Here is a 27,081-nt window from a genome sequence, read left to right on the forward strand (position 1 = left end):
CAATACCTGTTGCCTTCCCAGTGTTTGAAGGACAACAAGCAAAATCCTTGGTTCAGCTTTCAAGGCCCTCTAGAACTTGATCCTCATTTGCCTTTTTCATCTACCTCCTTCTTCTTAAAGGATATAGTGTCTATGAAAGTCCTATTAACATTATTAATATTATTTCTTTTTTATTAATTTATTTTTAGTTTTCAACATTCCTTTCCACATGACTTTGAGTTCCAAATTCTTCCCCATCTCTGCCCTCCCCCTCACCCCAAGATGGCATGCATTCTGATTACCCCTTCCCCCAGTTTGCCCTCCTTTCTATCACACTCCCCCCATCCTCTTCTCCCTTAGTTTCTTGTAGGGCAAGATGGATTTTTAAAACTTTGAGTTTCAAATTCTCTCCCTTCTTCCCTCCCCACCCACCTAATTGAGAAGGCAAGCAATTCAATATAGGTTGTACATGTGTAGCTATGCAAAACACTTCCATAATTATCATGTTGGGAAGGACTAACTATATTTCTCTCCATCCTATCCTGCCCCACCAACTTATACACTTTCTCCTTTGACCCTATTCCTTTTCAAAAGGGTTTGCTTATTAATATTATTTCTGCTCCTACCATTATCACCCATTCCAATGAAACCAGTTCCTCAAAGATGTTTATTCACTTGACATATCCCTGGGACCTTCCCCATCTCAGAATACTTTTTTTCCTGCTCTGTGCCTAAAGAGATCCTCAGCATCCTTCAAGGAAGAGGCTTCTCTTCCCACCATGAAACCAACATTCATCTCTCCCTCCTCTAAAAACAAAATGTGGATCTATATCACCTAGCAAGTAACAGAGCTGGGATTCAAACTCAGTTCTTCTGACATTAAAGTCAGAAGTTCTTCCTACCATACCATCTTTTCTGACTGATAGGAGGGCAAAAAAGAGGAAGTTATCCATACCTTTCTCAATCATTTTATGTGTGGGACGAGGGATAAGGTATGGGATGGGTAATGTAACTATTCACCTTCCAAATTTGTTTATTATAGACCTCAAGTTAGAGAAATTTTAAATATCTAAAATGTTTGGATTACCTCACAATTCCACCAACAAAGAATTAATCTCCCAATTTTTCCACATCACCTCTAACATTTGTCACTTTCTCCTTCAATCATTTTAGCCAATCTAATAGGTGTAAAACAATATCTTAAGGTTGTTTTAATTTGCATTTCTCTAATCCAGAATGACTTAGAGCATTTTTTTTATATGACTATACATTGTTTTGATCTCTTCAGTGGAAAACTGCCTTTTCTTATCATTTGACCATTTTTCAGCTGGGGAATGACTGGTATTCTTAGAGATTTAACAAAGTTCTTTATACATTTGAAATATTAGACCTTTATCTGAGAAACTATATATAAAAATGTTTTCCCAAATTTTTTTTACTTTCCTTCTGATTTTGGCTACATTTATTTGTCCAAAACCTTTTTAAAGTAATATAATCTAAATTATCCATTTTATGCTTCACTTTGCTGTATCTCTTATTTATTTATATATCTGGTCATAATTTTAAAAGTTCAGCTTCTGAGAACAATAGCTAGGGAAAGTTTTTAGACCACAGGTCATCATTCTAAGGCAGGTACAAGCTTATGAAACATGTGATAAGAAAGAAATCAGCATTTATTTATTTGAAGGATTTAGTAGAAAGCTAAGAAAAGAGAGCTTAATTGAAAGAGGTAATGAATCATAACTGTGCATCCTGACCTGGAGTGAACTTTGTAAAGTACTTCCAGGGCTAGCTAATGCAGCCAGGATGGCAGTGGTGGTCGTACCAATGTTGGAGCCCAAGGTTAAAGGGTAAGCTCTCTCAAGGCTGATCACACCGATGCCTAAGGGGAAAAAAAAAAGACATTGGATTCCATCCTGGGTGGGAATGACTGAACATCACAGGACCAAATGTAAAAATGGAGACATGGGCATGTAAAAAAGGAAAGAAGGGGAGGAAAAGAAGACTTACCAACCAGAGGAGTTATTGCAGAGGTGAACACAGAGCTACTCTGCACAATAAAGGTCATCCCAGCTCCAACAAGGATGGCAAGGTAGCCTGTCAGCCAGGCAAAAGGGAAGGGAAAATCTGGGAAATAGAAGGAAAAAGTGCCATTTCTACAACTGTCCTGGTCAACATTTCATATCCCATGCAACAGATCACTCTAAGGGCAATTCAAAAGCAGTCATTTTACTAAAAATTAGTTCCAAAACCTCGAGCAGAAATAGTTATCAAGGCAATTAAAGACAGTCAGCCAGGAGTTTCCTGGTGGGGCAATAGGGGCATCTCAGGAGTTTCCCTACCAATATCCCCAAAACTACATTTATTCTCTTCTTTGCTCAAATGAAATAATATTTGTAAAAAGCAATAAGCACAGGGCCTCACCCGTAGCAGGCATTATGAAAATGCCCTCAGGTGAGGGAACTCCCTCTCCCAACGCAGGCTGTTAGATTCTCAGTAACTTATAATCTTAAAGAGTCACCCAGAGCTCTGGGGGCTCTCCATTCTGGCTGGATGATGCAAATTCAAAATAAAAGAGACAACCTGGATTCCTGGGACCACTGCACTGGAAGGAAAGAACACCAGTGGAGACCAGGGTCATGTGGAGCTCTTATCTCCAGACAGATGGGTCAGGTGGGGACCTCAGAGAGCACAATGAGAGCAGAACTAGCAAGTATCTTTCTTCACAAGGACTCTGCCCACAGAAAGGCCCAGGGACAGTGAAATGCCTACCTGTGTTGATGGTCTTCTTAATCACAGCAGCAACTTGTCCCTTGAGCACAGAGTTCAGGACTTTGACGATCAAGATCAAACAAGTGCACAGGACCAGCAGGGAGAGGGCTAGAAGGATGAGGCCAATGCCCAGATCTGAGAGACTGACATCCACAAATGCATGTTTGCCTGGAGGAAGGAGAGGAGACACTTAGCATCATCTTTCTCTTCCTCCTCATCATGTAACCCAGATAGAGCACCATGCCTTGTATAAAGTGAGCCAAATTAAGCCAAGGTTCATATATTCAAAAACAAATCTCAAAAGATATGTAAGTTAAGTCCAAATAACATTTAGTCCCAGGACCTGCTATAGAGTAAACGTCCCCAACCTTTTCATAAGAAGCCATTTTTGATCCCTAAAAAGCCCTGAAACATGAGTGTGGGAAGGTTTATTGACAGCTAAGTCCCTGTACACCCAGAAAACAACTGGGAAGAGCACTGGGTTTGAAGTTAGAAGTCCTGGGTTTGAATCCTGATTCTGCCCTCTGCTATGATCTGTGACAATGGGCAGGTAGGAACCTATCTGGTGTCGGGTCTCCTGCTCTGTAAAATGGGAGGGTTGGACTAAATGACTTCAAGGGCTCCTTCCTGCTCTAACATTCTATGATCTTTGCACCAAAGACAGCATTTCCCCCTTTCCAGGAATGGATTAGCCTGAGTTTGTATTACTTACTTGCTTAATTAATTGTACAGAAAATATAATGAAGTGCTTTGTAAATTGCTATACAAATATAACAACAACAACGATAACAGCTCACATTTATATGGTGCTGGAAGGTTTGTAAAGTGTTTTACATATATATCATTTGATCCTCACAACAACTTTGGGAGGTAGTTGCTATTATCATCACTACCATTTTATAGATATCCAGGGAACTGAGGCAGCAGGTGAGTGGCTCGTTCAGGGTTACTCAGGAAAAGTCTGAGGTTGGATTTGCATCAGATCTACCTGACTTGACCTTGTTAGAATTCATGTTTGAGCTTCAATTCCTAAATTGTCTACTGGCAGTAAACTTTAGTTATTTAGGTAGGTAAAGGTAGGTAGTTATTCCCTAAAGCCACTATAGAATATTGGGTCCAGAGCTCTATCCACTACACCATTATGAGGTGGACACTGTTAGAATTGATAGAAGCATGTTGAGAATAGGGCTAGAAATTCCTCTTTCACACAGCAGACTTTCCTACTCACACTTTTCTATGTTCTCTTCATATGTTGTGTTCATGAGGGTCCAGGTCATGTTCCCATCAGTCCAGCAGAGACTGGGAGAGGTACAATTTTCTGGTGAGGGAACAGTAACGTTGCTTAAAGTCTAGATGACAAAATACAGAAAAAAAGACTGTTACTAAGAATGGTATTTTTCTGAAGATACAATTTGTAGCACTGAAGACATAAATCCCACCGGCCACTTTCCCCCTCTTCTCTCCCTCACCTTCCCCATAATGCCCAGAGAAGACATCCATCCTTTGTGCTGGGTCTATGGAGCACTGGCTGAGCCTACAGACCATCAGGATTACTTCTGAAGGCCAGATGAGCTGCACTCAGACTGAGCACTCTGACTCCAGAATGAGGACCTGGGCAGTAATTCTTTATCCCTACCTCGGAGCAGTCTAATTCTGCCCCATCGTCTTAGGTATAACTAGGACAGAGTGACTAGAGCCCAGAGCTGGGGTCTAGGGCACTAAATTCATAGAAAACCAACAGCACTTGCAGCTTCTCAACACCATAGGAGGCACAGAGAATTCTCAGTCCCCCAGCCATGGCCTCTGAATCATTTTCTGATACTTACCACATTTCTAAAAGTTTTACACCAGGTCTTTATCAGGCTCTTGTTTTTTGCTGCCTCATTTCCTGTAGCTATTTCATTTATGACTTTTTTATCCAGCTGGGGAAAGCAACAGACATGAGGAAGAGTTAGCCTGTTCTTCAGCTATGATTTGTGAGTAAAAGTTAATTGGTTATTCTCCTAGGGGCTCCAGCATACAGAAGAGAAAGCCAGGATGTGTGCAAAAGGGAGACACAGATGGGCCTCATTTCCAGGACTACACTTCCATATGTGACCTTGTCTCATCTTAGTCTGAGGAGGATCAGCCCAGATAAACCCTTTTGCCCTGTTTCAGGGGCCCAGTAGACCACCAGCTCCTTGAAGCCAATGAGGGTCTCTCTCTTTTGTCACGGTATCTCCCAGTGCCTGGTCCATAGTAAGGGATCAGTAAATGCTGATTGGTTAGGAGGCATCCCTTGGGAAAGAGCTCCTCTTTGGCCAGATGAATGGCAAAGTATATGCAGCATTAAAATGTTTTTGCTAGAGATAGGTGATTACACTGATCTAAAGGGTATAATAAATAAAATGCTGTCAACAACATCCAAAAAAGAGTCATCTGGCGCACAATGGCAGAATGCTTGAGTCTTGTTTTGGCCACTGTGGTGGTAAAGAATGAATGGATCTCTGCCAGCATGATGCTTGTTCCTTAGCTTCACTCACCCAGGCAATGAAATGAGGGAATCACAGTGAGGAGAAGAAACATCCAATTAGTACTCCAGGCTGGGGGAGGAGATTTTTAACTCCCTCCCAAGGGAACCAAGTTCACCACTGGTGCTATTTCACCTTAAATGTAAACACCAGAGTGAGTTCTGATGCCCACCTGGATGATGAGTTTTGTGAAGGGATCTGTGATGACTTTCAGGAGTTCAGGGGCATCTTCTCCACTCTGGATATGAAAGGTTTCCACTATGACCTTGGTGAGGTGGTAGAGGTAGCCTGTGATCACCTCCACAGGCAGCAGCACCAGCACTGACAACCAGTTAAAAAAATCATGGACAGTAGCTCCTGCAAATGCCCTAAAAGAAGGAGAAAAGCCAAAGCATTTGATGTTACAGTATTGTCCTGTCACTCTCACTAAGTTGCTTACTGAGTGCAGAAAGAGAAAACATGGTGTGAACATTGTGAAGAAGACTAGCTTGAAACTGAGGAAGATCTGCTTTCAAGTCTCCTTCTAATCATAGGACCATGAGCAAGTCACTTCATACTTTCAGTGACCCAACCCACTGCTGGAGTGGGCCCATCAGCATCAACACTGGGGGGGGTTTCCACATTGGATGTTCCCTCACATTGGTGAAACCACAGACCCAGTTGACCCTCAAAAGCGAACAGAGCATGTGAGGGTAAAAGACTTCATTGTCTATGCACATCCCCATAATACCATCTGAATTCCCTTACTGTAGTGGCAAGATGCATAGAATACTATACCTGGAACCAGGAAGATACAAGTTCAAATCTAATCTCAGAATTACAAAGAGAGGTAGCTAAGTGTCAAAGTGAATACCATACTGGGCCCAGAGTCAGGAAGACTGAGCTTCAAATCCAGCCTGAGACACTTCCTAGCTGTGCAGCCATGACCACTTAACCCATGCCTGCCTTTTTTTCCTCTGCTATAAAAAATGGGGATAATAATAGCACTTCTCTCACAGGACTATTGAGAGGATCAAATGAGATTGCTGTGAAACATGGAGCTGCATGAAAGATCCCTACACTAAAGGAGCATGTCATGGAAATGCTCTTCATTCCAGTTAAAGTGTGATCAACTATTGATCAACTTAGGTCTTTTGGGATAGACAAAGCAGCTGTTATTATGTTCCCTTAAGTATTTACTGGACGTTTACCCCGCAAGATCACCACTAGGTCTTACAGTGTTTGTGATTCACAGACTAAAGCAAAATTGCATTAAAAAATGGGGAAGGGGGTAAATATGGGTGGGCCCAATGGTACAGAATGACCAAAGGATGTACATACCCAGTTAGGCTCTTCTCCTGACTTGCTTCTACTGACGAAGAGATAAGGTATGACATTTACTGTCAAGGAACTGTGAGATTTCTCAACACGAAGTCCTATCTGAGAATCCCTATCTGCTTCTGGTTCTGAGTACAGTACCCTTACTATACTCAACAAGAAAGACAAAAATGATGTGCTCATCACTTCTTATGAGTTTTCATAGCCTGACTTGCTCTGATCCCCTTACAGGAGTCAGTAAAACCTGAAAACCAGTTCAGAAAATAAAATGCTGATGATATTCCCTTCCCCAGGGAGACAAAGATTCCCTTTATCTGTTATCCAGCAGCAGCAGCACCACCCCCAATGACCTGTTACCTATTCTCAGACAATATTCTTAGAATATTTTTTGCTTTTTATGTGTCTAGAAGAACAAAATATAAGGGGGAATTGCATTGTACCAAAAATGAAATCGTTGTCAACTGATAATTTATGACTAAGTTGAGTCATTTGAAATGCTCAGTATATACACTTATCCCACAATCTGCCCTATAACAAAGTCCATTGGAGAGCCTGGGAGGTATCTGTGGAGCTGAGTGAAGATTCTCAGCTTTGTCTGTCAAAGATAGTTACTGCAGTGATGGAGAAAACATGACTAGAAACAAGTGAGAGAAAACTTCCTACCTTCGAAATTCATCCCTGTCTCCAGCCTGCATGAGGGCCACGACAGTATTGGTGACTGAAGTCCCAATATTGGCTCCCATGATAATGGGAATTGCTGCCTTTACTGTCAACACTGTCAAAGGAAAAAGGTAAATGAGGAAGAAAAAAAGTGGAAATTCACAGGGGGAAAAAAAGAAGCTTAAACAAGTTAAGGAATCAGTTTAAAAAAAGAAGTTGGGAAGGCTATGGAATCCAACTATAATGAACAATAGGAATCCTTTCTACAAGATCCCCAGCCAGTCACTCATCCAGCCTTTGCCTGAAGATGTCCTGTGTAGTGAAGAACAACTCCGTACAGATGAGACCGAGTGCCCAGAACTGTAACTGGAATATGATATGGCAAGAAAACTAGCCATGATAGTTATGTTGGGGAGTGTGGTCACTCCCAGTGCTGTCTGTGACAACAGCTCTATCCCAAGATTGGAAAGACGGAAAAGCAGCAAGATAAAAATTAAAGGCCAGCCCACATTGTGCATAAATACATAATTCTAAAATTTGGAATGAAATTCTTCTAATGGATCCGGGTTTGCTAAACCAACAAGGCTGTGTGTGTGTGTGTGTGTGTGTGTGTGTGTGCGTGTGTGTGTGCGCGCGCGCGCATGTATTGGGATAACTCACAGGAAGAGGACACCATGCTGACAATGATAGATGAGGACGTGCTGGAACTCTGCACCATGACAGTCACCAACACCCCAATCACCAAGCCAGCTACAGGATTGTTCAACACTGAACCATCACGGAAAATCTCCCCAGCCATTTTTCCTGCAAAGGTAATGAAATAATAATTAAAAAAATAATAACCTATGTGGTCATTGTTTGGGACTGCTGGGCCCCAGACCAAAGGCTAGGGCCCAGTATGGGGGCGTGGGGGGAGGGATGAGGAGGAGTAGTCACTGGCTGCCCAGGCAGGCAGTGCGGCAGAGGGCAGTGAGGGCTGAATTTGGCTTTAGGAAGCCATGAGTCAGATCCTGCTCCTGGTTCACTGTGTGAGCACAGGCAAAATCACTTTTCACTTTTCTGGGCAAATTTTAAAGGGCCATAGAAAGGCCAATTTGTATCAGTTTTTGCCCTCAATAGCACCACCTTCTCTCACTCCAGTTTAGCATCTCTGTTGTATCAGAACAAATCCACTTGCTGTCCCTCACACTGTGCCTTGGAAGAATTACTCTGACCTAGAAGGGTGCCTCCCCTTTCCTCCACTCCCTCCCCAAGCATTCCTTCCACTGGAGGGGAGGAGCACTCTCTTCCTTCAGAACTTTTCCACCCAACTCTGTCCCTTACCAAGCATCTCTATTGCCCTGGGGAGTTCTGAGACAGTTGGTTGGTGCAGTGTATAGAGCACTAGACCTCAAATCCAGAAGATGTGAGTTCAAATCCAGCCACAGACACTTACTAGCTGTGTGACCCTGGACAAGTCACTTAATCGTTCTCAGCCTCAGTTTCCTTGTCTGTAGAATGAACCTCATATAGTTACATATGAGGCTATATATATAGTCATATGACACCTCATAGAGGTGTTAAGATGATGAAATGAAATATCTGTTAAATGATGAGCACAGTGCCTGACACAGTAAATGATATATAAATGCTTATCCCAGTTCCCCATTAGACCTAAAATACTTTTCATGTGCATGTTGTATCATCCCAACAAAATTGCAAACTTCCTGAGGTCCCCCGCCCTGCCCTGGAGCTTAGTGATAATAATGGCCATTATTAGTCTGCAGGGGAGAACCTGAAAGGCCAGGAAGTGTAGTAGAGAATGAAAGTCTTGTAGAGAAACCAATTGTCCAAATGGTTGTAATCCAGTCTTTTCAGATGTGTCCAGCTCTTCATGACCCCATTTGGGGGTTTTCTTGGCAAAGATACTGGAGTGGTTTACCATTCCCTTCTCCAACTCATTTTACAGATGAGGAAACTGAGGCAAACAGGTTTAAATGATTTGTCCAATGTCACACAGCTATTAAGTGTCTGAGAGCAAATTTGAACTCAAGAAAATGAGACTTCAGGCTTAGCATTCTATCCATTTTGCCACCTAGCTACCCAAATGGGCAAATGATTGGGATCAAAAATAAATGACCATCTATCCACTATACCAGTTTAAGTCAACAGTGTGGAAAACATACTAGGCCAGGTAGGAGATTAAACACATTCACACACACACACATCCCAGGGTCTCTGCCTTTAAACACAGATTATTTTGAGATATAACTGGAAGAACTTGAGTAGAGAATATAGGAAAGAGTGGGATGGAGGAAGGCTTAGACAAAATGACCCCAATTCTCCTCTTCACTTTCTTAGAGTAAATCTGATCCATTTCACTTTTCTCAGACACCCAGTCCTGCTGTCAACACAGCACAAAACACACGTATGTATCTTAGATTCCAGAGATTATGTTAGCATATATATATGCTACCACATCACACATATAAAATATGTACACTATCAGATTATATATGTACACATACAGATGTGTGTATGTATATATATACATATACATATAAATGTATGTATGTGCATACACACAAATATACACACATTCTCAGTGGGCAAGGGACATATCACAAAGTCTTCTTATAAAGATTTTTTGAAATCTAATCCCTAAATTGTCTCACTTCGAAAGACTAGAGTCTACCTAAGGTGGGCTGGGCACTGGAGAAGGGAGAGGAGAGAAGGGGGGAAAGTATGAATCAAGAAGTACCATGTCAACCTATCTCTGGAGTGGACAAAAAGGTGAGACCCCCTCAGTCAGAGTATAGTTTAAAAGAGATTACTTGGATTGAGATTGCTTATTGATTGGCTATAGGCTGAACTAAAATCAATTAGAAAGCAAAACAAAACAAAGCAAACCACCCACAGACCTTTGACCCTTTCTGATGCTCTTTTCATACCTCCAACAAGCTGGAAAGCACTGCTGAGAATGTCCAAGGAGCAGACAAATAAGTAAAGAAATCCCAGGAGGAGAATCACTTTTCCAAACCCTCGGAAGATAGCAATTATCTTCCCTTTGGTGTCTCTCTCTGCAAAAACAAAGGGGAAGTGAACAAGCATTTGTTAAACACCTACTATGTGCCTGCCCTTGTGCTGAGCACTTTTACAGACGCTGTCTTATTTGTTATATGCACATGTGTATAACATGGCCATGTGGGTGCATACGCACACACACGTGCACACACACAGAAGCTAGGATTTTGTGCAAGAACCTCCCATCTCTTTTTAGCCAGGAGAAGGCAGGCTGGGGCTGTCAGCTTTGGTGATGCATTAGAATGAGCATTTGAAGAAGCATGCCATTTATTTGAAGTGGTCCCCAAATCTTGCCCCGCCCCCTTAAAAAAAAAGCCACATTTGTAGAGAAGCTTTTTGGCACCAAAGACATTGTGGTCTGGAGGGGAGGCAGGGGAAGCCATAAACAAATCAAGGCTGCATCTTAGCTGAACCACTGGCTTGCTAAGTGGTACAGATAATAGTAGCAGGCAAGTCCATGCAGAGGGGTCCTGAGATAATGACCAGCCAAAGCACTTAGTGCTCTTCAGAAGGACATTGGGGATTACTCCTGAGTATTGGGTTTCACAATAAAAATGACAGCTTTGCTTTTGTAAATAATCTTTGGCCCCCAAATATTATTAATGATGTTGGCCAGCCCCAGGAGGATTAGCCCTCAGGTGCTTCTAGTCCTGCCCCACTCCACACTCTCCCCAGAGCCCAGCAATGGTTCCCCTCTCAGGACACCTGCCCCTTCTCTCATGGACCCCTAGGCTCTATGCTGGATTGCCCCTTTCACCCAGTATTCCTTCTCCCAGTTTCCACTTTTCTACCTTCCTTCATTGTCTATAAGTAACATTTGCTTTCCAAAGGCCCAGCTAGTCCCTTTCAGCATCCAAGTGAGTTAATCGTTCATTCATTTATTCAATAATGTTTTTTTTTAAGAGCCAGCTATGTGGAAGGCATTGTTCCAAGAGCTGGGGGTATATGAAGATAATTGAGTTATGTTCCTTGCCTCATGGGTTGTAATCTAACACAAATATAAAATACTATGCAACGCCACGAGAGGGAGAAAATGCTATGGATGGAAAGAAGGAAGGAGTGAGGGTAGCTGCTAACACGTACAGAGTACTTTAGAGTGGACAGAACATTTCACACACTTCATCTCATTTGATCTTCACGTTAACCTTGTGAGGTGGGTGCTATTATTATTCCCATTTTGTAGCTAAGAAAACTGAGGCTGAGAGAGCTTAGGTGACCTGCCTAGGGTAACAGAGCTAGGAAGTGTCTAAGGCCTATTTAACTCAGGTGTTTATGACTCCAGATACAGCCTTCTATCCATGCGCCACCTTGTGGTGAACATGGGAGGGAGAAGGTGTGAAGATGTTTGTAAGCACACCTGCTTTATTGTGCTTTGCACATATGGTGCAAGGCTGTCAGTACCATTTTTCCAACAGCCTGAGGTCATATAGTGTCTCTGTGTCACATTTTGGTCATTCTCGCAATATTTCAAACTTTTTCACTATTATTCTATCTGTTAGGGTGATCTGTGATTCGTGATCTTTGATGTGACCATTGTAATTGTTTTGGGGCACCCACAAACTAAGCCCATATAAGACAGTGAACTTAATCAGCAAAGGTTGTGTGTGTTCTGACTGCTCCACCTACCGGCAGTTTTCTCTCCCTCTCCTCAGTTTTTTCCTATTCCCTGAGACACAACAATATTGAAATTAGGCCATTTAATAGCTCTACCACGGCCTCTAAGTGTTCAAGTGAAAGGAAGAGTCAATCCATGGGACACATTTCATTGTTGTCTTATTTTAAGAAATTGCCACAGCCTCCCCAGCCTTCAGCAACTACCATCCTGATCATCAACAGCCGTCAGTATTGTGGCAAGACCCTCCGCCAGCAAAAAAAATTATTGCTCACTGAAGGTTCAGATGATGGTTAGCACTTTTTTCTTTTTTTTAGCAATAAAGTACTTTAAATTAAATATGTATTTTTAGATATAATACTATTGCATTTAAGTACACTGCTTTTTTAAAAGAAATAATATTTTAAAAGAAAAAAAACTTAATAGACTACAGTATAGTGTAATTATAACTTTTTATATACACTGAGAAACCAAAAAGTTCACATTACTCACTTTATTGTGATGTTCATTTTATTGTGATGGTCTGAAACCAAACCATATTTCTGAGGCATGCCTGTATACATCTCCCTCCTAACTTAAGAAATTATGGTGCCCAGAACTTTCATGAGCCCATCCTGGAATGCAGGAGGGAGCTCTTTGGTTTTGTACTATTTACCAAAGGGCTGCCTCATCTGGTATTTCCATGTTATGCATTTGCCCATTGTCTTGCCTCTTCCTACTGACCCTGTGGAGCTGCCAACCTCCCCCAGGACAAGATTCATACCCCTTTCATCCTGAGCACACAATCATAAGCATGGACACATTTAATCAATTGTATTTGATGTGGATGACAGTGATAATGAGATTCATCTCTAAGCCATCAGCAGTGCCCAGCAGCGTAGCTGGCAGACAGCAAATGACAAAATAGGACCCAGCACTGGCTCAGGCCCACTTGTGTCTCTAAGGCAAGGAGGTATGGATGACCAGAACCAGAAGCAATGACAACCAGTGGGATGACAGACCACTCTATCTTATGCAGGGCCCAGGTTATTAACCATTTCTGTGTATCCCAAAGTCCATACCTGAGTCTTGCACATAGGCTTCCAAAAATGCTTGTTGAATGAATCATAGCATATAAATTGCTGGAAGGAACCTCATATCATCCAGTATTCCCTTCTAATTTTTTCCACGACTCCCTTGTCCCACATCTCCAGTCACTTGGGGTCTAATTTTACACTTGCCTAATGGGAGTTCTTTCTACTTTTGGACAGTTCTTGGATTTAATTAGATGCTTCCTCCTTACTCTGGAGCCAATATGTACCTTCATGTAATTTTACCAACAAGACCAATTAACCCCTCTTCCACATGACAGCCCTTCATATATTTGAAGATAAGCCTTTTTGTTTCCATCTAAGCCTTCCTGGCTCCTTCACTATCATTCAAGTGGCCTGCTTGCCCTCTCCTAGATGCACTCTTATCTAATTCTATCCAGTCCAAAGTCCCTTTCCTTAACCGCAGCACCCAGGACACTACTTCAGATATGCTCTGACTAATAAAGAATATAATGGAATGATCACTTAACGTGATCCAGACACTTCTTCTATTAGTGCAGCCTAACATTGAGAGGCAGGGTGATATAGCACAGAGAAGGTTCACCTTGGAGTCACTAAGATCTCAGTTCAAAACCTGCTCTTGTACATACTAACTGAATGATTGAAAACAAAACATTTTCCTTTCAGTAGCCCAGGCAACTCTCTAAAGCTATAAGATACAGATGAATTGCCAATCTGTATCAGCAGAAGAAATTTGTATACCAAGAGTTTGCTATACTGATGAAATAAAATCTGAACCAAAAATAAAAAGATTGCCTCAGTTTTAAAATAAATCAAAGAGACAGACATGGCATACTATTGGTTCCTATTAAAATGAACTTTTTTACATGGACTGCTATAATGCCAAGTCTTCCCCATCACGTACCATTTAATTATGCTGTAGAACAGTATGAATGTTAACATCTATAGGAACAGAATTACATGGGATTTGGATAAAGGATGTAGGGAGAATCCAATGGTTCCCACTGGCATTGTCTAAGGAAGAATGGGAAACCAGAGATAGAATGAAAAAGAAGGAAGTGGAAAACTGTGAGAAGTATTATCCCAGAGTCCTAGACTAACGCAAAAATTGAATTCAAGAAGCCCAACAATGACCCACACTGAGAGATATAGCATAATAATAAGAAAGAAATGTTCACCAGGCCTTGGCTAAGAAAGTCCTTCACCCCTGCAGTGGTGGCAGAAGGCAGTCCTCACCACAGGCTTGGGGACATCAGGAAAATGATACTAGATAACATTTTATGCAGTGCTTTAAGCTTGACTCAATGCTTTCTTCACAACAATCTTGTAAGGCAGGGAGTACAAATATATTAACATTTCTAAGTGTGAAAGTTCTTATCTTTTATTTTAAAGAAGCAACCGAGACTTAGAATGATGAAGTCACTTGTCCAAGGTCACACATCTAGCAAGTGTCAAACCATAACTGATTTTTAAAATACAAATTCAGGGTTCTTCCACTATATCACATTACCTAGAAATGACAAGATGCTATAGCTTCCCACATAGAGAAACATGCATGTCTATATTCTCTTCTACTTCTCTGTCTCCCTCTTTGAGTGTGTGTGTCTCTCTCTCACACACAGACACACATAATTGTGATACCTAAGAATGGAACGGCTACCAGAAATAAAGTAAACCACAGAAGCAGCAGCAGGTCACACTGAATGAGTTTCTCCAAGGGAGCTGGCATTACCTGACCACTTGATCCCTGAGTCCTTAATGTTGGGCATGTCCCATGGGTCTTGCTCTACCACTGGCTCTTCAATCAGTGCAATAGTAGAGTAAGATGGCAGAAGTTCTATCTTGTTTACAGGAGAATGGGCATTATCTGTCAAAGAAAGCGACAAAACATCAGGGATAGGGCCCATTTCTCCTGGGGAGGACTAGAAGATGGCGGGTCATGTCACTTCAGGATGGGGACAACAGTACTTACTGCTAGGGTTTCCTTTGTCTTTTCCAGATATAGTAGATTGTTGGGCAGTGGTCTCTTCGATGTATTTATTAGGATCAGAGTGGGAGTTTCCCAGTTCAGGCCAAGGAGCCATGGTCTGTGAATAATGAAATTAAAGATTTTAAATGCTCATCAACTGGATTTTCCATCAACAAGGAAACAGAAAGATTAGGTATAATAGCACCACCAAAAAAAAATCAATAGTTCTAGAGCTCATTAAAAAAAAAACCCACTAACATATTTCTTTTTTCTAACTGTGACATCATGGGGTCATTTTTTTAAACCTTAAACTTTACTTTCCCAACCACACATCCAACGTGTTATCAAGTCATGTTCCTTCACCCTGGATTTACTCTTTCTCTTCCCCCAACTTTATAACTTAAATGACTAATCCTGGTCTTGGTCATTGTTCTACCGGATTTCTCTAATCTATTCCTCATTGGACTCTAAATTGTAGATATCTCATTCAACTATCCAGACCATCTGTCTTAGTCACCAGCTCAACAAATGTCAACTTTCTCTTCAGTAAAGGCTCCTCCTTTAATGGGTCTCCATCCCTTTTCAAGATTAATTTCTACTTCAAATTTATCGATTACTTTCATCTCATTTAATTTCTAGGTTCACTCTCCCTAGCTGACACTGGAATGCTTTCAATCTTCTCCTTCCACACTATTTCTGAGTCTTCTCTACTGTCCTCAAACTAAATAATATTCACCTATATTCCACTTTCCCAGAGGTGACGAGTCCTTCTACTGACATATCATGACATACATGGGTCGGAAAATATGTGCTAACTAAATCACAAAGTGGCAGAAATGTTTACCATACATTCATTTATTCCTGTCTCACTTAAACATACTAGTGCTTTGGCTTAGGGTTTAAAATTGCCAGCTCTTTGGACTCATGTTTTAAGTGTGTGGGGAATACATACCATGAGCAAGCAAACATTGCATAGCCTACTCAGCATAGCAGACTCCCTTATAAACCTGAGAAATATTATTTGGGACAGGGATAATGATGATAATGCTATTAATTTCTTGCATAGCTGATGTTACATCAGAGTTCTCTTTTCTTTCTTCCTTGTTGGTAAACAACGGTGGGATAGCTCTTTGGTTTCAAATATTTTGCTTTTAACAGTTCATGTTCACTTTTCCTTCTCTCATATTGCTTCCTGGAATGAATATGCCTCAGGGAATGGCCTTAACCTGTCAATGGGTCCAATGAAAGGTCTTTTTATTTCTATCTTACAACTAAATGGGTTGCAGAGTGAACCTAGTACTTCCAGAATCTGTGACTAAGAAGCCAGTCCCAGGGAAGGTATGATGAGAGAGACAGAGAGACAGAGACAGAGAGAGACAGAGACACAGAGAGAGAGAGAGAGAGACAGAGAGAGAGACACAGAGAGAGAGAGAGAGGCAGAGAGAGAGAAAATGTGTGAGCATTTGGATTAATTTGGAAGAGGAAGATGGGGAAAAGTGAGGGAATGGAGGTTCACCTTCTAACTCCTTTGCATTTAAAAGCACAGGGCCTGGCACATAGTAAGTAGGTGTTTAATAACTGGTAGCTGACTGACTTTGTCAGGTAAGTGTCCTTGCTAGGCAGGTGTACCTAAAATGGTACAGATAATTTTTTTTTTGGCCTTTTGGAGGGCAATTGGGGTTAAGTAACTTGCCTAAGGTTATACGGCTAGTTTTTTTTGTGTGGGTGTTAAGTGTCTGAGGCCAGAACCGAATTCAGGTCCTCCTGACTCCGGGCCAGTGCTTTATTCACTGTGCCAACTAGCAGCCCCGGTACAGAAATTTTTTAGAAAGGAACAAGACAATTCCTGTGCACTTTGATTTTTCTGTAGATTGAAAGTGCTAATTTTTCCACATTAAGGGTATGAGTTACTATCTGGCTTGTTTTCTTCATAAAGGTATTTTTAGGAATTTTTTTATCTCATATGAATGCCATTCTAAATATTGATTTAATCATAAAAATAGCTCTTTAAAGTTTATAAAAATGTGTCACAATTTCTCATTTGATCCCCACAACTGTGAGGTAAGTACTCTTATACTGTTTTTATAGATGAGGAAACTGAGGCTCAGCGAGCTTAAAGTGATTTACCCCAGGTCATACATCTAATAAATGTTTGAAATGGGATTCGAAGCCAGGTGTTCCTTGACTCCAAGTTCAGTGTTCCATCCATTATACCATAATGCTGAAGTCATGTGGCAAGAATAAATAAGTCCCTCTCTAGTGGTATGGCTAACACAGAAAAAAAAATACCCTATGATCCTCAAAAGAAATTCACAATACTGGGACAATAAGAATGAACTTTCATAATTCATATAGACAACACAAGAGTCATCCCCATCAGTGGGCTAATGAAGAGAAAGGGAGAGGTTCTCTATTCTATAGCATTTGATACATCTCCAATGTCAATCACCTGCAGTGTATAAGGAATGATTCTGACAAGATAACCTACAAATTTACATTTGCTAAGTTATTACTTCCTACCTCCAACTGCTTGCTATACATTTCCACTTGAATGTCCTGCAGTTATAATAACTTACACTTACTCATTCAGATATAAATGACTGAACAATTTCTACAGCTGGACTCAGCATCTCCCTCTGTTACTATGCACCTATGCTCAATTTTCCTACTTCTGCAGTGATCCCACCATTCCTTCTCCCTCCCCATTCTCACCCAGACTTGAAACTGGAGTTTACTCCTCCCTCTCCCTCTTCTATAGGCAATCAATCACAAAGTCTTCTCAATTCACCTTTCATAGTGTCCCTCATAACCATCCTTTCCTTTTCACTTCCCTTGCCATCAGCATGGTTCAGACTCTCCTGACCTCCTGCCTAAAAAATACAATAATGGTGTGTCCTTTGGTCTCCTGCCTCTTCAATTCTTCATTTTTGTTTTTGTTTTTTGCTTTTTTGGAGGGCAATTGGGTTTAAGCAACTTTAACCAACACGGTTAGTAAATGTTACGTGTCTGAGGCTGGATTTGAACTCAGGTCCTCCTGACTCCAGGGCCGGTGCTCTATTCACTGCACCACCCAGCTGCCCCCTCTTCAATTCTTATTACCCACTCCTGGTGTATTTATTCTTTAGGAGCCCTAGTGAGAAATTGTCCTTTAGATTTTTCTCAGCTAGTTCATTCCCCATGGTGGGTTCATTCATTCACTCACTCATTCATCTCACCCTTATACCACAGGATATTTTAAAACACAGATGCCAAGGAGGGTGGGATCCCTTCACATTCTCTATAAGTCTATAACCAAGATACTGGTTATTTGGTAGATGAACCAGTAAAAAAGCTGGATGACAGAGCAATCCTATTTAGAACTGTAATTCCCAACCTATGGGAGGCTAGAAAAGCAGCTTCTCTCATGATGTGTGTTCAATATTCCATTTAAACAGGATTATTCATTGGCCCTCCCCACCTCACCTCTGGCTTTATTTATCTGCTTTCTTCCTTCAGCTCTATCTCCAAATAGCCTACCCATCATGGTCCAACTCACATGCTACCTCCATCATGAAATCTCACTCTTAGGAGTGGGCTCTCATCTGATCTCAGAGCACACAGTACACACTCTAGACTCTGCACTTTCTTTATAGAAACAACAACTATATATATTTCACAACTCAGACTCAGTAATTGCACTAGGATACTGTCTTATTTGTCTTAAAGAGTATTCTAGGCATTGTTTTGATTTTATTCTAGTAGGGGGAAATTCTTCCCTTACTGAACAACCAACTTCTCTCTACACCAGTCTAGCATACTGAGAGGCTGAGTGATTAGCACACAGTCATAAACCTAGCATGTGTCTGAGGCAGGATGTGAATCCAAGGCTTGTTGACTCCAAGACCAGCCCACTCCCCTCTGTGCTGCCACAATGCCTCTCTTGCCTGGCACAGGACAATCACATATTTGGTACTTAATAAACATTTGTCAGATGAATGAATTAAACACAACCAACCTGAATACTGCAATCAGCGTTCTGTGCACCACCCCTTTCAAGGAAAGAATCATTCAGTCAAACCTTTAGTAGAAAATCAAGATGGCTGGATTTAATTCCCAAAGCTCAGGCATCCATTTCCTTAACTGCAAAGTTTGGAGACTAGACTAGAACAGAGGTGGGGAGCCTGCGGCCTTGAGGCCACATGTGGCCCTTTAGGTCCTCAACTTTGGTCCTCTGACTGAATCCAAATTTCACAGAGCAAATGCCCTTCATAAAAGGATATAAAACTTGAACTCAATCAAAAGGCTGCACCCAAGGACCTAGAAAGCCACATGTGGTCTGGAGGCCACCCCTGGACTAGAAGATCCCTTCTATATCTAAAATTCTTCTTGTACAAGACTAGTGATAAATAGCATCAGAATGCTACATGGTGAAAGAAAAGAAGAATCTTCATATATAAAATGACCTGGTCAGCTATGGAACTAACAACATCTCAGGGAACAGATTCACACTTCCTATTAAAAGTCAACTCAAAATTTAGGGTCTTCTACTGACCCTTCTGGAGGGAACTTCCTAGCCAGGAAAAGACATCAATGCAGCAATTTTCCGTTTACCTTCTTAGAATACTACAATGATGAAATCTAACTATGGCATTCTTTCGACATGTACCTTGCCCCAACAGGGAAACTAGAATAATCTGACTTCTTAGCTGAAATATTAAGTCAAAAAGAAGTCACAAGATATTAGTTAGAAGTTACCACAGTCAAATAAATGAGAAAACCGGGACTTAGAAAGACTAAGTCACTTTCCTAGGATAATAATAAGTCAGACAGCTAAGGTCTCCTGACTCCCAGAGCAGAATTTTCTTTAAAAGTCCCAGTAAACTCAGAGCTAGCTGAGACACCCCATTGTTGTTGTTCAGTCATTTTGGTCATGTCCAACTCTTCATAAACAGATTTGGGGTTTTCTTGGCAAGGATACTGAAATGGTTTACCATTTCCTTCTCCAGCTCATTCTACAGATGAGGAAACTGAGGAAAAGGTTAAGTGACTTGTCACACCACTAGTAAGTTTCTGAGGTCATATCTGAACTCAGGTCTTCCTGACTCTAGGTCCAGCGCTCTATCCACTGAGCCATTTACTATTCCATACCCCTCAAAATTCCAAATTGTAATACAATACACAGAGAAGAATACTGTTTGTCAACTGTCTATCACAAAGATGTCTGATGATTTTCACTATATTTACTGAGCTAGATTCTCACCACAGTTAACTGGCTCTTTGGATATAGAATTGGAAGGACGACACGTGGATGATTTTTTTGGACTAGTCAAGTCTCTTACAGTAAAAAATAAAGAGATAAGGCATTCTCTCCTGCCACATAAGAGCATTATTTCTTAGACCTTTCTCACTTTTCCCATTAAAAAAAATAATGAACTTGGGATACTGAGAAAACCTGCTTAACAAAAGATTTATTCCAGATGGAAACACTTATGAAGATGTCACAAAAATAAACATTTGAAGAATGAATGAACAAATGTCACCTCCCAAGTCACTTGTTAGCCACTGATAGTTTAAAGAAAAACAAGATATTTTCTTAAGTCATCAGATGGTCATTTGGGGAGATTTCACTTTCCTTCCCACTTGGTTATGAGAAACAGTATTTAACCTACTTCATCCTTCTTTCCCCTGAAAATAAGGTCAGGGTAAGTCTAGTTTTGCAAGAGATTTCATTTTATGCGCTTTTTCACTTAGGAAGTTGGTCAGTGGTTTAACTGGGGCAATTGGCAAAAAGAGCTGAAACTCAAGGTCACTTTCCTCTTAGTATTCTAAGATACTTTTCAAAGGTTCAGAAGGAAAAGCCCACTGGAATTTATTTCAGCAACATTTTAGCATTTGCTTGAAGTAGCTCCAGAGAAACCCCAATCTGCCTAGGCAGGAATCCCAAGCATTGCTAAGTACGTTGAGTTTTAGGCAGGCTTCAGTACCAATGGGGCCTGGCCATTTAATACTCATGAGGCCAGGAGCCAGAAGAGCAGGACAACCTACCTAGCAAACATTGGCTTCAGTTGTTTGGGCCACTCCCTTCTACCTTTTCTGGCCTTCTCCACCCCCAGAGCCAAAGAAGCTCCTGTGGATGACAGAGCCAGGAGATAAAGTAGGCCACCTGGCAGCTTCAGAACAAAAGGTAAGTGAAGGACGTTGGCACCTAACCAATCAACAGCCTTTTCCAGGCAGACATACAGAGACCCATTTACCCAATGTAACAGACTTTTGCAGAATCCAACCACTCTGGGAGCTCCAGTTACTACAGTTATCCTCTGCTTGGCCCAGGCAAAACCAGAGTAGGGAAAAACAGAATAAACTCCCAGGTATCTCAGACTAGCTGAGCTAGTCTCAGGGTGGCCCAGACTGCTTAGGATTGCCATTGAACAGCAAGAGGATGAGTGTGAGGGATACAGGGATGAGGGAATCTCTTAAGCTCTACAAGAGTGCTTCAAGGGCAGAATTGTCTTCCCTTCAGGAAGAGCCAAGGGTTCAAAGATGGAGCCACCAGCTATGGCTTGGATGAGAGAGGGGGAAGTGTTTTGGTGTTAGTGGTACAAGTTCCTATGGTCAACTAGAAAACTAGGGATCTTTCTTGTAAACTCTTTAGGGATTCTTTAGTTCTTGGTACTTAGTACTTTCTATCTCTAGGAGCTAAGGTATTTAGTAGGTGGGTCTTTGGCAAATGAAGGCTGATTTATTGATTCAGAGGCCAGCAAATTGCCTACAGTGGGGGCCTGGGAGTGAAATAATCTGAACTGGACTCTTTGGCCCAGTCCAAAAGTGTCAGGAGAATAGGGTAACACTGCTCAGTATTTCCAATGCTGTGAGATCTACCCTTTAATAAATCCTGATTCTCCTGAACTGTGACCCTCCCCCAGGATTTCTCACATTCTCTCTCCTTAGCTTCCCAAGGGACAGACCTGCCTTCATTTCTAAAATGGTCAGTCTCAAGTCAGGTGGGGAGTAACTCCCACTTTTCCTTAACCCACTCTCGTTAGGCCACTCTATAACTTGCAACTTCTCCCACCGGCAGTGAACAGAAAAGAGGAGAAAGAAAGGAAAGAGGAAGCAGTGTTGGTCCAATGGAAAGAACATACAACTTCTGGACACAGGATACCCTGATTCAAATCCTACCGCTGACATTGTTCACATCTCTGATTGGGATAAATCAGGTTTGTCAGCTGTAAAATGAGGGGATTAGACCTGAGCTCTGAGGTCTTTTCCAGCTCTATGTCAGAACTGGTTTGCAGTTCCAGAGAAAAGGTCTTCCAGGAAAGGAGATGAACAAGGCTAACTATTCTTCTTGTTCTCCTGCTGAAAATTATTCTGCACAATTGTTAAAAGACCTAGGCCCTGGCTGCAACCCTTACTGGCAAGCCACATGGCCCTAGGCAAGTCCCTTTACTTCTGAGTCAGATTTCACATTTGTAAAAAGAGGGAGATGAATCTTAACCCTACCTAGGTCATTAGGAAAGGTAGACACACCAATAATTGTTAACATTTATAGCATTTTACACATATAAGTTGATACAGGTTCTTTTTATTATTATTATAAAATAGAGAAAGGATAAGTCTCCCATTCTACCCTGTAGCAGATCAGAGTAGGACTCCATCACTTGTTTGATCATCCTTGATGGAAATGCTCCATCCAGGAGAAAATGCAACATGTGACCATCAAAACAAAGAGAGCCAAGGTACTGAAAGGGAAGCTTATGATAGCACAGGCAGAGAGGAAAGATGGGGATGAAACAGAAAAACCACCAAGACTTTTCACTGAATCACAAGTACAAGAGATTTTTTTCTGCCTTCTTTCCTAAAATGTAGTTCAAAGGTTTCTAATTTCATCTGATTTTGTTGATGTTTTTATTGCTACTTAGCATGGCAGGAGAAAGCTACATAGTTCCCAGTTTACTCCAAATCCCAGCAATCTACCAGGGGTTCAGAGCTATAGGCCCTCTTTCTTCATTAAACTGAATGCAGTAATGTTGGCTTTTTAAGGGCAATAACAGACTCAGATCAACACAAAGAAGCCCATATACAATGGAGTATGAGAACAAAGGAAAATTCAAATATTTGAGATTCTCAAGCAACATGGCAGAACACACCTCACCTCAAATACTAAGTTAAAAAAACAAAAAGATCTTTATCAAGAGGGCAGTTGGCAATCTATAGTTCTAAAACAATAGTATGGTGTTCCTGGTCACCTCAGCTCTCTTAAAGAAACCTAACACAGAGCTGACTAAACAATGAGAGTAGGGGAAGCAGCAAAGAGAGAAGAAATGCTGGAGGGCATTAGGCAATAAAAAAATACCCAGCTAACCCAAGACACTACCAAACTAGATCAACCTGCCAAATATAAGGAAGCAGAAATGATTTTTTTTTTCCATTTAAATGGGAGATGGAATGCAAGCAGATAAAGCCACTTCAACACAACCACCCAAGCTAAGTTCAAATCCAGACTCTAACTACCTGGGTGGCAGATTACCAAAAGCACATCTGTAAAATGAAAGGTTTGGACTAGATGGTGGCCTCTCAAAGTCCTGCCATATCTCAAGTTTATGATGTCTTTACAACTTACAGAGTTTACAAAATATGTTCACCACATTATCCCCATTTTACAGAAGAGGAAGTTGAGGCTCAGAGAGGTGAGAGGACATTCAACCAGGACGCATATCCAGGATTTGATCCCAGATTTCCAGTCCAGCAGTAGTGTTAAGCAAAGAACTCACAGGATCTAAAGATGGGAACCTTAAAGATCACCTGGTTCAAAATTATCATTTTACAGATGAGGGCTGCTCCAGGTGGATTCCCAATGTCTCCCAGATAGGAAGTAGCAGGTCCTCTGCCTCCAAAGCCAGCCCTCTTCCTACTCCCTCTGACCATCCTTGCCACCCACAGTGCCTTAAAATTTTGGATTACTTTCTCTGCATTGGCATAAATTAGTCTACTGTCCTCACATCCTGAAACTAGGATAAACTCTCAGAAAGTGCTGCACTCTTCTGACATCTAAGTGAATCAACACTTAAAATATGTATATTCCCTACAAAAACTGCCTCTCCACAAGCCTAACTACTTGGCCCACATCATTGTCCTGTATCTGCTGAAAACCTTCCTTTCATGGGTAACAGGCAGCCAGGCTCCTTCCCCCACAAGCACTTTTAGGCTCCTTTTCCAGCAGGTAACACTTTGAAATCCTTTTAGGCACTATGGTGTGGGCACAGTCTGTCTAATGGAGAGCAGAGAGAGTCATCATTTGGGTCTCAGAGTCCCCACTTCTTCAGTCTCAAGACCTAGAGATTAATAAAAACCAGAAATCTAGGGATAAAAAGTTTGAACTTTTTTTTTTTTTAATTTCCCCTAGTGCTTCCCAGAAATGCTCTAAATACATTATCCATCCTGAATACCTATCCACAAGCCAGAGCTGTCTGGAGAAAAAGGGGAGTAGAAACAAACTTTTGAGTGATTTTTAAATAAACGAAAGAAGAATCTGTCTTAAGGTTCAGAGTTGCCTGTACTCACCAGTCCTTTTTTTCTCCCGGGCTAAGGACTAAAGGAATGAGTCCACCAGGTATTCCGGAGCCCCGGGTATATATAGAGGAAGGTGTTGCGCAAAGATAAGGCTGCTCCAGCAACCCCTGCTCTAAGCGCACACTCCACATTCCAATCTCGCACCTGGCCAGCCCACCGGGACACAGCCTACCTGCCGTCTGCGCAGTGATTCCGGCCACGCTTCCCAGGTAGGGCAGGGCAGGGCAGGGCAGGGCTCAGCAGAGCTGGCTGGCAGCCGGCTGAAAACTGCCCACCTGCTCTCACACTCTCAGATCTCGGACACCAGGGGCCCTTCTCATTCCCCGCGGAAGCCGGACCAGTGGATCTGGGCCCTGCAGAATTCTAGGGGCTCTGGGAGCTCTGGGACCACCTGGACTAAAGTTCCTTCTAAAGAAGGGATGTGGAAGACACTGTGGTTACCAGCCTCTTCTCAGGGCTTAATCTCCGCGGGGATCGGCATTTATAGGGCAATTTAAAAGCAAAGGGCGGGAAGAGTCGGGTAAAAAAGGCAAGCCCATTAGAAATCCTTTGACAAATCCTTTCAAAACAAAGAATGTTTATCCCAATCAATGCTCAGGTGCCCAGACAGTGGAGCCCCATACTCAGTTTTGCTTCATGTGGTTGGTTGGATAGCTGGCCCAGGATTAGGCCTGGAATATAGGAAGGAAGGAAGGAAGGAAGGAAGGAAGGAAGGAAGGAAGGAAGGAAGGAAGGATCTTGGTATAAGATTAAGGAAAGAATCTGATTGAATCCTATTATTGTTCAATTGGAGGATTTGACTTCTCAGAACTAGTCTATTCTTGAAACCTCAACAACAAAGAAAAATTGAGGGGTAGGTAGGATGAGTTTATGGGCTAAAGTATGAACCAAGTCATCAATCAACAGCCACTCATTAAAGCCCTTAGTCTGTCTTAGGCATTTGGGACACAAAAGATGTAAATCAAACAGTCTCTGCCTTTTGGAAGATTACATTCTTATTTTTATGATAAGGTAACAGTTTTTTCCTATTAATTAATCAAGTCAACAATAATTTATTAAGCACTTATTATGTGCTAAGCCTCAGGGATACAGATACAAGCTCCCATGCAAAAGGCAAATTTTACCCCAAGAAACTTACATTCCAATGGGAGAAGAGAACACAGGAAAGAGAAATGAAGAGAGTGGAGATAGAAAGGGGGTGGGGTGTTAAGGTACAATGGTTGAGAGTTTGGCAGTTCTGAGAGTGAATAATATCTGGTCCAGACCCTTCTTTAAAATGGATGGCCTGAGAACTCACCAACAGGAAAAGGGCTTCAAGAGTAGAGGGTGAAGGTCAGAAGGATGGCTCCAAAGTCAAAAAGTAAGCAATGAACAACCATTTATTACACAGAGGCAGCCAGGGGAGGAAAACCTGACTTCACACACTTGGGTGTGTGACCCTGAGCAAGTCATTTGACCTCAGTCTGCTTTAGTTTTCTCATTTGTAAAATGGGGATAATAATAGTACTCACCACCCAGGGTTGGGGTGAGGATTAAATAAGATAATATTTATAAAGTACTTAGCATAGAGCCTGGCCCATAGGAGGTGTTTAGTAAATGCCTGTTCTCTTTCCGAAAACATCTGATCTGCCCTAGGCACTAGGGCTACGAAGGCAGAAGTGAACCATTTAGTCCCTGCCTTCAAAAAGCTTACACTCTTTTTTGCTGACGTGGACAGCATCATTTCTCACAGTCTACTTTCCCACTTTCATTCAAACTCAGAAACATAATCAGAAGATCACAGCCCTAGCGCTGAAAAGGAAGTTGGAGGTATATTTTCATGAAATTTCCTCTTTTTACCGAGGGTCCAGGGTAGAGCCACACAGCAAATGGAAGAGTTAAGATTCAAGGCTCATCCAAGAGTCCAAGTTCAAACCTCCCAGCCCTTCCACCAAGGAAGGGTAAAGTAAGAACAGCCTCCAGCCCAGTAGGAGGACACTGTATTTTACTTTTATATCAGCATTGGATCCTTTGTTGTCATACAACAGATCCTTTATCCTCATGCAACATTTATTGAGTGCATGATACGTACAGAGTCCTGTAGGAGGAGTGGAGGGGAAACTGCTTCCAGCCAATCTATTCAAGCTGACTGAGCACAGCTCTCTTCCACACAGCCAAACTGGGACATTCAGTTTCCCATCTCGACACCTTTGCTCAGGCTGGCCTCCTATACCTGGGCTGGACTCTACTCACCTCTGACACACATCATTCCTAATTTCCTCCAAAGCTCTGCTCAAGAACCACAAGCCTTTCCTGATCCCTCCCCCAGCTCTTGCTCTCCCTCCACCCCAATGACCTTGTTTTTATTGGTACATACTTCTACATTTATATCTCATCTCCCCTGGCATGATATAAACCATGATATGAGTAAGGACCTCACTTAACTCAGGGGCCTTAGTAGGCACCTAATAAATGTTTATTAGTTGATTGCTATTCACCTCCTGAAATGCAGGACAGATAAACACTTCTTTCATTTGTCCCCTTTTGGAAAAGTGTGTTTATTCTCCAGGGGCAGCTAAAAAAGGCTGTATGTTCTCTAGGGGTAGCTAGATAGAG

General features: G+C 41.8%; 1 protein-coding gene across 1 annotated transcript; it reads right to left on the minus strand.

Annotated features, from left to right (window-relative positions):
- Positions 1-1,526: 1,526 nt before the first annotated feature.
- On the minus strand, positions 1,527-24,618 carry LOC138146837 (sodium-dependent phosphate transport protein 2B-like). Its single transcript, XM_069068952.1, has 12 exons — positions 24,478-24,618; positions 14,938-15,052; positions 14,698-14,832; positions 10,169-10,297; positions 7,899-8,042; positions 7,242-7,353; positions 5,434-5,629; positions 4,578-4,673; positions 3,980-4,100; positions 2,752-2,919; positions 1,990-2,106; positions 1,527-1,861 (listed from the first exon to the last, which is right to left on the minus strand). Exons 2-12 carry the CDS (start codon positions 15,047-15,049, stop codon positions 1,653-1,655), a joined length of 1,539 nt encoding a protein of 512 aa, XP_068925053.1. The 5' UTR covers positions 15,050-15,052; positions 24,478-24,618; the 3' UTR covers positions 1,527-1,652.
- Positions 24,619-27,081: the final 2,463 nt, after the last annotated feature.

The sequence above is a fragment of the Petaurus breviceps genome, unplaced genomic scaffold (genome assembly GCF_028583685.1).
Source record: "Petaurus breviceps papuanus isolate PSGF00001 unplaced genomic scaffold, PetGlider_PUasm1.0 140, whole genome shotgun sequence".
In the NCBI taxonomy this organism is placed as follows: Eukaryota; Metazoa; Chordata; class Mammalia; order Diprotodontia; family Petauridae; genus Petaurus; species Petaurus breviceps.